Here is an 11,251-nt window from a genome sequence, read left to right as displayed (position 1 = left end):
CCACCGCCAGTGCATCCCCAGTCCCTGGTGGGCACAGGGAGAGGTTTGGCACGAGGCTGGAGTGGGTTTATTGTGGGATCTGGAGAGGCTGGAATGACACGTGGCACCAACACGGGGCTGGAGGAAGGTGGGAATGTTGGGGTCTCATCCTGCCCCCCCCTGGGAGGAGGTTTGGTGGCTGTTGAGCAAGAAAACAGCTTGACACTTTATTAAATATATTAAATCTTAATCATTAAATAATGGTGGAGGAGGAGGCGAAAGCTGGTTCTGCTGAACATCCCGGTCCCATCCGCAGCTGGAGTGTGGGGGGAATTTTGGGATGGTGGCGAGGGGTGGAGGTTGGAGCTGGGGACAGAGGGCACCAAGACGCTCTGGGAAACACCAAAACATTCCAGAAGACACAAAAATGCTCTGGAAAACACCCAAAACACTCTGGGAAACACCCCAAATACTCCAGAAAACGCCAAAACGTTCTGGGAAACACCAAAACGTTCCGGGAAACACCAAAATGTTCCAGGAAACACCAAAACACTGTGGCAAACACCAAAATGTTCCAGAAAACACCCAAAACGTTCCAGAAAACACAACAAATGCTCTGGAAAACACCCCAAACACTCTGGGAAACACCCCAAATACTCCAGAAAACACCAAAACGTTCCGGAAAACACCAAAACCTTCCAGGAAACACCCAAAATGCTCTGGAAAACACCCCTAGCACTCTGGAAAACACAAAAAAATGCTCTGGAAAACAGCGAAATGCTCTGAAAAACACCCAAAACACTCTGAAAAACAGCAACATATTCCGGGAAACACCAAAACCACTCCGGAAAACACCAAAAACATCGGCAAAGGTTAAAAAGGGCCTGGAAAGTGGGATTGGCAGTGGCTCCTCAGGGAAGGCTCAGGTGGTCCCTGTGTCACGGGGGCTCCTCAGGGTGCAGAGCAGGCGGGGCTGGGGCGATGCCCCCCCCCCCTGGACCACCTTTTTCCCAGGCGGCTCCAGACGCGGCAGCGCTGCCGGGGAATTCCTGGCGCAGCCCGCGGGGTTCCCGCTGCCGCCGCGCCGGGCGGGCAGGTTTGGGCAGCACCCACTGCCTGCAGGTGCCAGCCCAGGGGTGGGTGCCCGAGTGGGGCACGGGGGGCTGCGGTGGGAAATGGTGCCAGTTCTTCCCTTGACCCCCGGGGGGGGGGGGGTTCTGGGTGACCCACCAGCCCCTCTTCCCATCCCAGCCGGAGCGGCGTCGGGTGTCGGATCCGGGGGGTTATTTTTATAACCAAGCTGGAAGATTTCCTCAGTTGCTTTTTTGTGTTTTGTTTTGTTTTCTTTCCTACTTTTTTCTCCCTCTCCTTGCAAATGAAAAAGGCTCCGAGGAGGGGTGGGGAAGGTGGGGGGGGGGTCAGCAAAGCCCCCGCCGTGCCCAGCAGCTGTTCTGGCGTTGGTTTCGCTGCCGTTCCCAGAGCAATCCAGGCACATTCCCGGTGCTCACTGCTCTGGTTTGGGCTTTTCCAGGGAATTGTTGAGCTTCTTCAGTGTCTTTTTAATCCGCAGGGCGGTGAGGCGGGCGGAGGGGCTCTGGTACCAGCACTCCTTCATGATCTTCGCCAGCGCCGACAGCACCTGGGGGAGGCGGAAAAAGAAGGGGAAAATGGAGGGGCTGCATGGGGAACAGAAGTCCAGCTGTGGGGGGAGCTGGAGGAGGGGACTCACCGGGTCGGAGAAGAGGCGGTTGGGGACCACAGGGGTCTGCTGGTCGATGCAGACCACCTTCTTCATGTCCTCAAAGCTGGGGTCGCTGGGGACGGCGTCGAAGAAGGGTGGTCTGTACTCCTCCACGATGCCTGCGGGACGGGGGGTGTCAAGGACAAGGAGTGGGGGGGACACAGGGTTTGCCCCCCTGCCCAGCACGTCATGGGGTGGCCAACACGACTGATCTGGGGGGCCACATGGGACCCCAGGAGCTGGCTGGTGTGATTTGTCCCCTGGTCGTGGCAGTGATGCTGCCCACGGGATGCAGGGCTCCAGCACCGGCTGCACTGCGGGAGCTCACTGGGATGGCACTGGGAGGCTGGAGCTCCAGCACTAGATCCAGCACCAGCTCCAGCACCAGCTCTGGCACCAATGGGGGCTCCAGCTCTGGTGATAACCCAGCCCCAACATGCCCAACAGCTCCAGCACCAGCTCTAGCATCAACCACAGCTCCAGCACCAGCTCCAGACCCCGATGCTGGCAGCCCCCCGACCAGCCCACCAGCCGGCCCAGCTAATCCCCGCTTAGTGCCTCCATATGTCTGGGTGTCCGTGGGGTTTAACCCCCTTGCCCACCCCCAAAACCCACCCACCAGTCCCCTGCACCCCAGGGAGTGAACCCCCAACCTTCCGGGTCCCCTGGATCCCCCATCCCCAACACCCTGGGGCTGCTCAGCTCATCTTGGAGGTTCAAACCACCTCTTGAAGGTCACCCCTTGCACATGGCCTTGGTAATTCGGAGTAAATGTTTAATCTGAAGGAGCCCCAGGGCAGTAAATGAGATTATCCCGGCCAGACTGTGCCTGGGGGGACACCCCCCACCTCCCCCGCGCAACCGCCCACCCTTTCATTAATGCTTTTAACGGACTTTGCTAGCACTGAGCAGCCCCGAGGAGGCTTCTCCGTGGTGTGAGGGACCCTGTCCCCATCCCTGTCCCCATCCCTGTCCCCCAAGCCCAGCCCCGCTGGCCGGAGGTCCCGGCCGGGCCGGTTTCCAGGCAGCGCTCGACGCTGCTTGTTTTCTAATCAGCGCTGAACAAACAAAGCGCTGATTGAGTCTAATGGGCCCTTTAATCAGGGAGCCGGGTGCTGACACTAGATTACAGTGTTTATAATTTACAGCTAATCTGCTGGGCGAAGGGAAGAGAAAAAAAAAAAAAAAAGAAGAAGAAGAAGAAGAAAAAAGAGAAAGAAAAAAACACCGCCAAAAAAAAAACCCCTCACAAAAAACCCGACACACACACACACACACACACACAGAGCCAGCAGAAAAAGGAGGGAAGCAGGGAGGGAGAGCAGCAGTGAGCTGGGAATGTGGGAGTGAGCTGGGAACGTGGCAGTGAGTGGGGAATGTGGGAGCAAGCTGGGAATAACGCAGTGAACTGGGAACACAGCAGTGAGCTGGGAATGTGGCAGTGAGTGAGGAATAAAGCAGTGAGCTGGGAACACAGCATTGAGCTGGGAATGTGGCAGTGAGCTGGGAATGTGGCAGTGAGTGGGGAATATGGGAGTGAACTGGGAACACAGCAGTGAGCTGGGAATGTGGCAGGGAGCTGGGAATGTGGGAGTGAGTGGGGAATGTGGCAGTGAGCTGGGAATAACACAGTGAACTGGGAACACAGCAGTGAGCTGGGAATGTGGCAGTGAGTGGGGAATGTGGGAGCGAGCTGGGAATGTGGCAGTGAGCTGGGAATGTGGCAGTGAGTGGGGAATATGGGAGTGAACTGGGAACACAGCAGTGAGCTGGGAATGTGGCAGTGAGCTGGGAATGTGGCAGTGAGCTGGGAACACAGCAGTGAGTGGGGAATAAAGCAGTGAGCTGGGAACACTCACCGTTGGCCACCGTCCGGCGGGTGATCTCCCAGAGCACCAGCCCAAAGGCCCAAATGTCTGTCTTCTTGTAGGACTCGAAGCAGTCGGTGCGGATCTGCTCGCTCAGCACCTCCGGGGCCATGTAGCGCTTGGTGCCCACCCGGGGGTTGTTGCCAATGTCCAGGTAGTCACTGCCCTGGGAGTGCATGACGGCCAGCCCTGGGGGGGGGGGTCCTGTCAGTGCTGTTCCTGTGGCCCCTGGGTGCTGTATCCCTGGGCCACCACATCCCTGGGGCACCACATCCCTGAGGGACCACATCTCTGGGGCACCACATCCCTGGGACACAGCATCCCTGGGGTGCCACAAGCCCAGGTTACCACATCCCTGGGGCACCACATCCCTGGGGGACCACACCTTTGGGCCACTGCATCCCCGGGCCACAGCTTCCCTGGGGTGCCACAAGCCCAGGTTACCACATCTCTGGGGTACCACATCCCTGGGGCACCACATCCCTGGGGGACCACACCTCTGGGGCACTGCATCCCTGGGACACAGCATCCCTGGGGTGCCACAAGCCCAGGTTACTGCACCCCTGGGGCACCACATCCCTGTGCCACCGTGTTCCTGGAGTTCCATACCCCCATGCCATCTCTTCCCTGTGTCACTTTGTTCCTGTGCCACCACATCCCTGTTCCACCACATCCACATGTCATCCCATCCCTCTGCCACCACATCCCTGGGGTTACACATCCCTGTACCATCCCTGTGCCACCCTGTCCCTGTGCCACCCCATCCCCAGGGTTCCACACCCCCCTGTCTCACCCAGGTCAGCGATGCAGCACTGCCGGTTGCTTTTCACCAAGATGTTCCTGCTCTTCAGGTCACGGTGGGCGATGGCGGGTTTGCCCTGGGTGCCAAAGATCTCCACGTGGAGGTGGACCAGGCCACAGATGATGGAGGAAGCCAAGCCCAAGCAGGTCTCCACATCCAGGGCTGTCCTCTGCAGGTAGTCATAGAGCGACCCGTTCTCATGGTAGTGGGTGATGAGCCAGAGCTGGGTGCTGGAGTTCCTTGATGTCATGTCAGAGGCGATGAAACCTGGGTGGGGAGAAAACCCAGGACCATTGAACCACCACACAGCCCCCCTCACAGCATCCCTCACAGCCCCCTTGCCCCCCCACTCACCCAGGATGTTGTCGTGCCTCAGGAGGACTGTGTTGTAGATCTCTGTCTCGCGGAACCAGGACTGCTCGTCCCGGGAGGAGAAGATCTTCACGGCCACGCTCTCCCCGTGCCACACACCTCGCCACACCTCGCCATAGCGTCCTTTGCCTGTCCCAGCACCGTGTCACACAGCCCCTCCAGCCCCCCCAGGACACCGTGAGGAACCCAGCTCCCAGTGGGGTGGCACAAGGTCCCTTGACCTTGGCCGACAGCCACGCGCCCACCCCGCCACCCTCCATCTCCATCACCAGGATGGGGGGAGATCTCAGGGTGTCTACAGGGTTTTGGCTGAGATGGCCACAGAATCATAGAATCATGGAATGGTTTGGGTTGGAAGGGACCTTCAAGATCACCTAGATCCAACCCCCCCTGCATGGGCAGGGACACCTCCCACCAGCCCAGGTTGCTCCAAGCTCCATCCAACCTGCCCTTCAACACTTCCAGGGATGGAACAGCCACAGCTTCCCTGGGCAACCTGTTCCAGAGTCTCACCACCTCCATAGTGAAGAATTTCTTCCCCATGTCCAACCCAAATCTCCCCTCTTCCCCCTTGTCCTCATCACTACATCGTCAGCTCCAAACCCCCCATCCCAAGTCTGGCCTTGTGGTGCCACCACTGGCTGCTGCAAGGAGGGGTCTGGCACCCGCTGGGGCACCAGCTGGGGGGGTCCAGGGCAGTCCCCCCAACCCCTGGCTGCTCTCCTTACCCACGCACTCCACCAGGGTGATCTGCCGAGCCACCGTGCGCTGCACCAGGAAGGGCAGCCCTGACCCACTGCCCGTCGTGCAGTCGTCGTTCAGCAGGTCCTGCACAGCCAGGGGGGTGTGGGGTCAGCACATCCCTCCTCTCACACCTCAGGGACATTTTGGGGGGTTCCCCAACCCCCCTCCCGGGAGCTCACCCACCTCCATAGTGCTGTCTCCCACCATGGATGCCTTCAGCATGAGGTCCATGTCCTCCAGGTTGCTTTTCTTCTGGCGGTGCTGGGCCACCTTCCAGCAGAAGAGCGCCGTGAGCACGGCGAGGACGAGGAGGGTGAGCAGGGGGACGAAGATCATCAGGAGGAGGTTGGGCAGGGAAGGTGCCTTTCCCAGGGCCTCTTCTCCTAGGGGGGAGGAAACAATGGATGGGAGCATGCAGGCTTGGACCTCAAAGGGTGGAGGTCTTGGTGCTTGGGGAGGGTGGCTCTGAATTGAGGCCAACCCCATGGGTGGCAGCTCTGCAGGCACAACCCAAGAAGAGACAACCAAGGACATCTCCCTGACCCTGTCCCACCTGGGAAAGGGTGACCCTGGAGGTGCTGAGTGAGGAGGGGGTATGATCTGGAGACCCAACCCTATCGCCAGCAGCATGGGCAGCTCTGCCCTTCTCCCCTCCATGCCCCCATACCTTGCAGGAAGATCTCCAGCTCAGCGTTGCACATGCTGGAGTTGCAGCACCTGGTGCCATACTGCTCCGTCACGGACGTCCGGCAGTTCTCCAGGATGTTCTGGGAGAAGCAGCCCCGGTGCTGGGTGATGGTCCCTTCCTCCTTCCTCTTGCTGACAAAGCAGACCTTGCCCGTGCAGGTGGGCAGGCTGCAGTGTGGCACGTCACAGGCACACAGCAGCTCATCTGCAGGGGTGAGGACAGGGGACATGGTGTCATGGGGCCAGCCCAGGGCATGCTGGTGGCACTGGGGACAGTGACACCTGCCCTAGAGACTCTTGAACCAAATTTTGAGAGTGGGAGACTTGGAACCACCATGGTCCAGGCTGGAGAAGGTCACTGTGGGTGCTCAACGAGGTCTCCCATCCTGAGACCCTGTGGAAAATGGCTTGATCCCAGCTGGGACCCAAGTGCCAGCCCCAGTTTTGGAGGTCACTTGTCCCCACACCCCTGGTGGGGCAGCAGAGGGGCCATGCAGGGGACACAGATCCAGCCCCACCAGCTGGGATTAACCTCTGGCTCACACCCAGCATTCCTAGGGAACGTGGGAGCATCCTGCTCTGGAGCTACCCATGGGAGCTGGATCCCAGGGGGCAGGATGGGTCCAAAAAGCCCCAAACTCAACCAGTGCCTCCCGAGGGAAGCACCAGGGGGACCCTCCCTTTCAGGACCTGGGTGCTGAACCTGGGGTCCTGCCCAGAGCTTTCCCTGGCACAAGGGGAGGCCGCGTTCCCGACCTCCCGGTTTAGCTCTGCCCTTTGGCACAGAAAATATCCCTCCTGGAATGAGAGGGTCGAGCGCGAGGGCAGCCAGAGGGGGTGAGGGGACAGACAGGCTGCAGGGAGGGGACAGACAGCTGTGACCACCCCTTCCTCCTGCTCCCCTTCACCCCGTCCCGGTGCCAGGGCCGTGGGGTGGGCAGGGGGCTGCGTGGGTGAAGCCCTGGGGGTTGGTGGCCCTGTGGGCAGGATGGGGACTCGGTGGGGATTTGTCCCCTCCATGGGCTCTGCTGCTCCCCCCTGCCCAAGCACCCAGCCTGGATCCATCCCTGGTTCCCCCTGATGCTCCACCAGGGTCCTGAGCTGCTCATCCCTGCTCCCCACCATCACCCCCGGGGGAAAAAAGCCCATTTTCAAGCCCGTGCCTGCCACCCTTTCCCCATCTCCCCTCCCGTGACGTCAAAGCACTTGATGAACCGTAATTAATTAAGCTGAAATCCTCTCTGGGAAGGCAGGACACCGTCCCAGAGGGGAGAAGCCACTCACTGGGGACAAAGTGAGTCCCCCAGGAGAGCTGGCACCAGCTGCCTTACTTTGAGCAGACGAGGAGGGCTGAGGGGGGTTATTTTCACCCCGTGTGTGGCACGGGGGGCGTTGGGCACCTTCACCTTCACCGGGACCCCTCGGTACTCACCGGCTGTGAAGCCAAGGGACAAGGACAGGAGGGACAGGGACATCAGGGCCAGCACTGCCAGGCCACAGGCTCTGCACGGCATCGTCCTGTGGAGAGCAGACGGGTGAGAGGGACCCCTCTACCCCCTGGACCCCCACACGGCCCCTGCAGCCCCTGTACCCCCTGCATCCCCCCCCAGCCCCGCCAGCTCCCCCAGCCCCTGCATCCCCCCCAGCCCTCCTCAGCTCCCCCAGCCCCTCCACAGCCCCCCCAGCCCCCCAGCCCTCCATAGCCCCACAGGCTGGATGTGCCACTTCCAAGACGAGTTGGGCTCTGGACGTCCTGGCTCCGGCCCTTCCCAAGAGTGGATCCCAGGGATCTGATTTTAGGGGACCTCCTGATCCCGAGGTGCATGGCCCTCAGGTTGGGAGTGCTCCAAAACCAGGACCTCACCACGGAATGTATCAGTGACACGAGCTGAGGGCAGCCAGACATTCCTCCCCTGCACCTCTGGGGGGGAAGTTTTGCTGCTTTTTCTTTTCTTCCTAATTTGTTTTTTGCTTTTTTTTTTTTTTTTACTTTTTTCTTCTAAAAGAGCCATTTCTGCCAAGCCAAACATGGGGGGATGTGGGGGGGAGGGGGGAGCCAGTGCTGCCCCCCACCCTGTTCACATGGCCAGGGGCTCAGAGGGGGCTCCCCAGCCCCTTCCCTTGGTTCATTCTTCGTCGTTCCCGACATAAACACGCCAAAGTCGCCGTTTCCTGCAATTGAAGGAGCCCGGCCCAGGCTGCTGGGACAGGAATCAAGATTGTTTAGATTCTGCCCTTGATGGGGAAGCTCAGTCACGCACGCCCGGCCCCGAGAGCACCCGCGGCCGTGGGTGACCCGGGCGGGCCCCGGCGTCAAAACCGGCTTTTCCTCCCCAAAATAGCTGCCTCGGCTGTTGCTGGAAGGAAACAACCAGTGGGTGCTGGGGCTGGAGAAGGGGTCTGGGATGAGGTGTCCAGAGGGATTCCCAGAGTGATTCCAGGAGCAATTCCCAGGGTGATTCCTGGAGCGATTCCTAGAGCGATTCCCGGAGCAGTTCCCGGAGCGATTCCGGGCGCGGTTCCCGGGCTCACCTCTGGCTGAAGCAGCTGCTGGTCCCTTGGCTGCCCCGGGATCAACTTTGGTTTAAAATTAAACTCCCCCAGACGTGGCTGCAGCTCCTGAGCCTCCACGATGCTCCTTTCCTTGCAGATCCCCAAAGCCACAAATCACATCTTTTCTTTTAAAGGGGAATCCGAGACTCCCGGTGGGGAATTCCCTCCTCGGAGACAATTCCATCAAATCCCAAGCTGTCAGATGGCTGTGGGATCTTTGCCAGGAAGCACCAAGTGGTTGGGACCTCACCCCAAACTTCACTGGACGTGTGACAACATCGCCTGGATGGCAAAGCTGTTTGACACCCCCTGGACCCACCGGTGCCGGAGGGATGGATGCAGTTCCCAGCTCCAGGACCTGCATGGGTGGGCTGTGCTGCCCGGACCCCTCTGGCCACCCATGGGTACAAACCAGAGATGCAAAACGAGCAGTGATCCCAGCCCATGTCCTGCTCTCCGTGGGGCCAGTGTTGGATATTGGGCAGATTCCTGCCCCGAGGCTGTGCCTGGGCTCTTCCCAACTTTGTTTCAGGCGCTTTGCTCCACAACTGGAGCCTCTGGAGCTGCCCTTTTAGCTCTTCCTCACCCATCCCTGCTTGGGGGGACCCAGGGTTTGGCTTGGCTGGAGGATGAAGCCCCCTCAGTGCCCCACACCTCTCACCCAGCCCCAAACCAGGCAGGGTGTCAACTTTCCCTCATTTTTTCCTCCTGCCTTTTCGAAATACACCCAAATTCCCTGTTTCCCAGCTCAGCTCTGGGCCTTTGGTACCGGCTGTTTGTTATTGCAGCACTTTAGCCAGGACCTGGGGACTGATCCTGTTGCTCCTGCACTGGTGTAAATCCGGATTTCTGCTCCTGGCTCTGCCAGAGCCCTGATCCCAACCCCTGCCACGCTGACGTCAACCCCGCTGTCCCACCACACGTGAAAGAAAACGGGGCCAAATCCAGATTTCGCCTGCTCCAGGGTTACCCAGGAGGGAAGTGCTGAGCTGGGTACCTCTCTGGACCCCTCCAGCCGCCCAGAACCTCCCCAACTCACCTATGGCATCCACGTCCCGTGGCGCTCCCCAATCCCAGCGAGATGCTCCCGGTCCCGAGCTCGGAGGCAGCAGCTGTGGTTCAGCTCTGTGCCCTGCGCCCCGGCTTGGAGGAGCTTCATGGGGCTGTTCCCCCTTCCCCGTGCCTGTCTTGGCCCCCCAGGGCCTCCCGTGGCCTCAGTGTCTCCCGTCCCAAGTGAGGAAAGGTCCCCGTTCCCGTCCCAGCTCCGGGGGCTCAGCCTGGAGGTCCCGTTGTCCGAGCGCAGCCGCTTGTCGAGAGCTCTGGGGTCTGGATGTGGGAGAAGTCAAAAGAAAAAAATGTTTCTTATTACTGCCTCTTCCTGCCTGGCTTCTCTCCACCACTCCCAGCTAATAAAGCATTTCCTATTGCTGAGCACACATCCACGGCCGCCCGCCCTTCCTCCCGCGCACCGGGCCCCAGCTCCATCCTGGTTCCTCTCTCTCGGCCCGTTCCTGCAGTCCCTGTCCTTCCCTGGGAGCTTTCCCACCTCATTTCCTGGCTCTGAAGGCAAACCCAAGCCCTTGGTGGGGGAACGACCATCACGGCTCCTTCTCTGAGCACCTGAAGGTCTTTGGCAGAAAGGCAGCTGGTTGCTTTGGGGACCAATTCTTGGGAATATGGTTTAACAACAGACTTGGTGGAGCTGGGTTAGTGGTTGGACTCGATGACCTTCAAGGTTTTTTCTACCCAGAAGGATTCTGTGGCTCTGGAACACCAGGGATGCTGTACCCCAGCTGTGGGCACAGGGCTGGGCTGTGGTGGGGCCATGGGGACTCACATGGTGCCTCCAGTCCTTGAGGTGCCACAGAGCCAGTGCTGGGACATGGGTGATGGGGCCGTTCCCATGGGGAACCGGGCACTTCCCACACCCCCAGGACCCACAGGGGCTGTGGAAGAGCCACTTCCCCTTTTGCCACACGGGGCTTGTTTTTTGGGCCACCCCACCCTCAGCAGCTCCATCCCCCTCCTGCCCCTCTCCAGCTCCTTTCCAAGCCCCACTCCTGCCCTTCTCCAGGCACGGTGACCCACTCCCACCAGCTGGCATTGCAGCCTCTTTCCTAATGAAGTTCTGGGGCCTGGTTTCCCTCCCTGTCCCCCACCCCATCCCCAATTCCACCAGGAACCCACCGGGCAGGCAGAGCCATGGCGAGGGAGCCGGGGGCAGCTGCGGAGCTTTGAGGCCGCGCCGGCCGCCTCTCTCCCCTGCTATCGCCCGTCATCGAGGAAGTTCAAACAAACAAAAGCACAAAACCAGGATAAAACACCAGGGACCTTCACTCGGGACCTTGTCCGGGCCGGGACTGGGAGGTTGGTGGAGCCAGCGAGGGGGAAATGGGCAGTTTCCATCTGATAGGAGCAGCCCAGGAGGAAGCGGGTGCCTCCAGACCCTTTATCTCTGTGACCATCGTTGCTCCGGTCTCAGGGATCCAACCAACCAGTGGCTGC

General features: G+C 60.0%; 1 protein-coding gene across 2 annotated transcripts; it reads right to left on the bottom strand.

Annotated features, from left to right (window-relative positions):
* Positions 1 to 181: 181 nt before the first annotated feature.
* Positions 182 to 10,104, bottom strand: ACVRL1 (activin A receptor like type 1). Of its 2 annotated transcripts, XM_051641502.1 has the most exons (10): positions 9,786 to 10,104; positions 7,626 to 7,711; positions 6,174 to 6,398; positions 5,690 to 5,889; positions 5,491 to 5,590; positions 4,745 to 4,891; positions 4,382 to 4,657; positions 3,580 to 3,777; positions 1,709 to 1,839; positions 182 to 1,618 (listed from the first exon to the last, which is right to left on the bottom strand). In XM_051641502.1, exons 2-10 carry the CDS (start codon positions 7,705 to 7,707, stop codon positions 1,484 to 1,486), a joined length of 1,494 nt encoding a protein of 497 aa, XP_051497462.1. In that variant the 5' UTR covers positions 7,708 to 7,711; positions 9,786 to 10,104; the 3' UTR covers positions 182 to 1,483. The 2 variants fall into 2 exon arrangements, with proteins under 2 accessions (XP_051497462.1, XP_051497461.1); XM_051641501.1 differs by having other exon boundaries at positions 4,382 to 4,891.
* Between the last annotated feature and the right edge of the window lie 1,147 nt (positions 10,105 to 11,251).

The sequence above is a fragment of the Apus apus genome, chromosome 28 (assembly GCF_020740795.1).
Source record: "Apus apus isolate bApuApu2 chromosome 28, bApuApu2.pri.cur, whole genome shotgun sequence".
Classification (NCBI taxonomy): Eukaryota; Metazoa; Chordata; class Aves; order Apodiformes; family Apodidae; genus Apus; species Apus apus.
Note: the sequence above shows the minus strand (reverse complement) of the source record. Positions and strands in the feature narration are given on the sequence as shown.

What these genes read in the sequence shown, in the direction of transcription:
- ACVRL1 (XM_051641501.1), bottom strand. Translation starts at nt 7,707, where the DNA reads ATGCCGTGCAGAGCCTGTGGCCTGGCAGTGCTGGCCCTGATGTCCCTG. An exon ending in CCGCCGGACGGTGGCCAACG is followed by an intron (nt 1,840 to 3,579) that starts GTGAGTGTTCCC and finishes CCCGTCCCGCAG; the next exon opens with GCATCGTGGAGGAGTACAGA. An exon ending in ACCGCCTCTTCTCCGACCCG is followed by an intron (nt 1,619 to 1,708) that starts GTGAGTCCCCTC and finishes CGCCTCCCCCAG; the next exon opens with GTGCTGTCGGCGCTGGCGAA.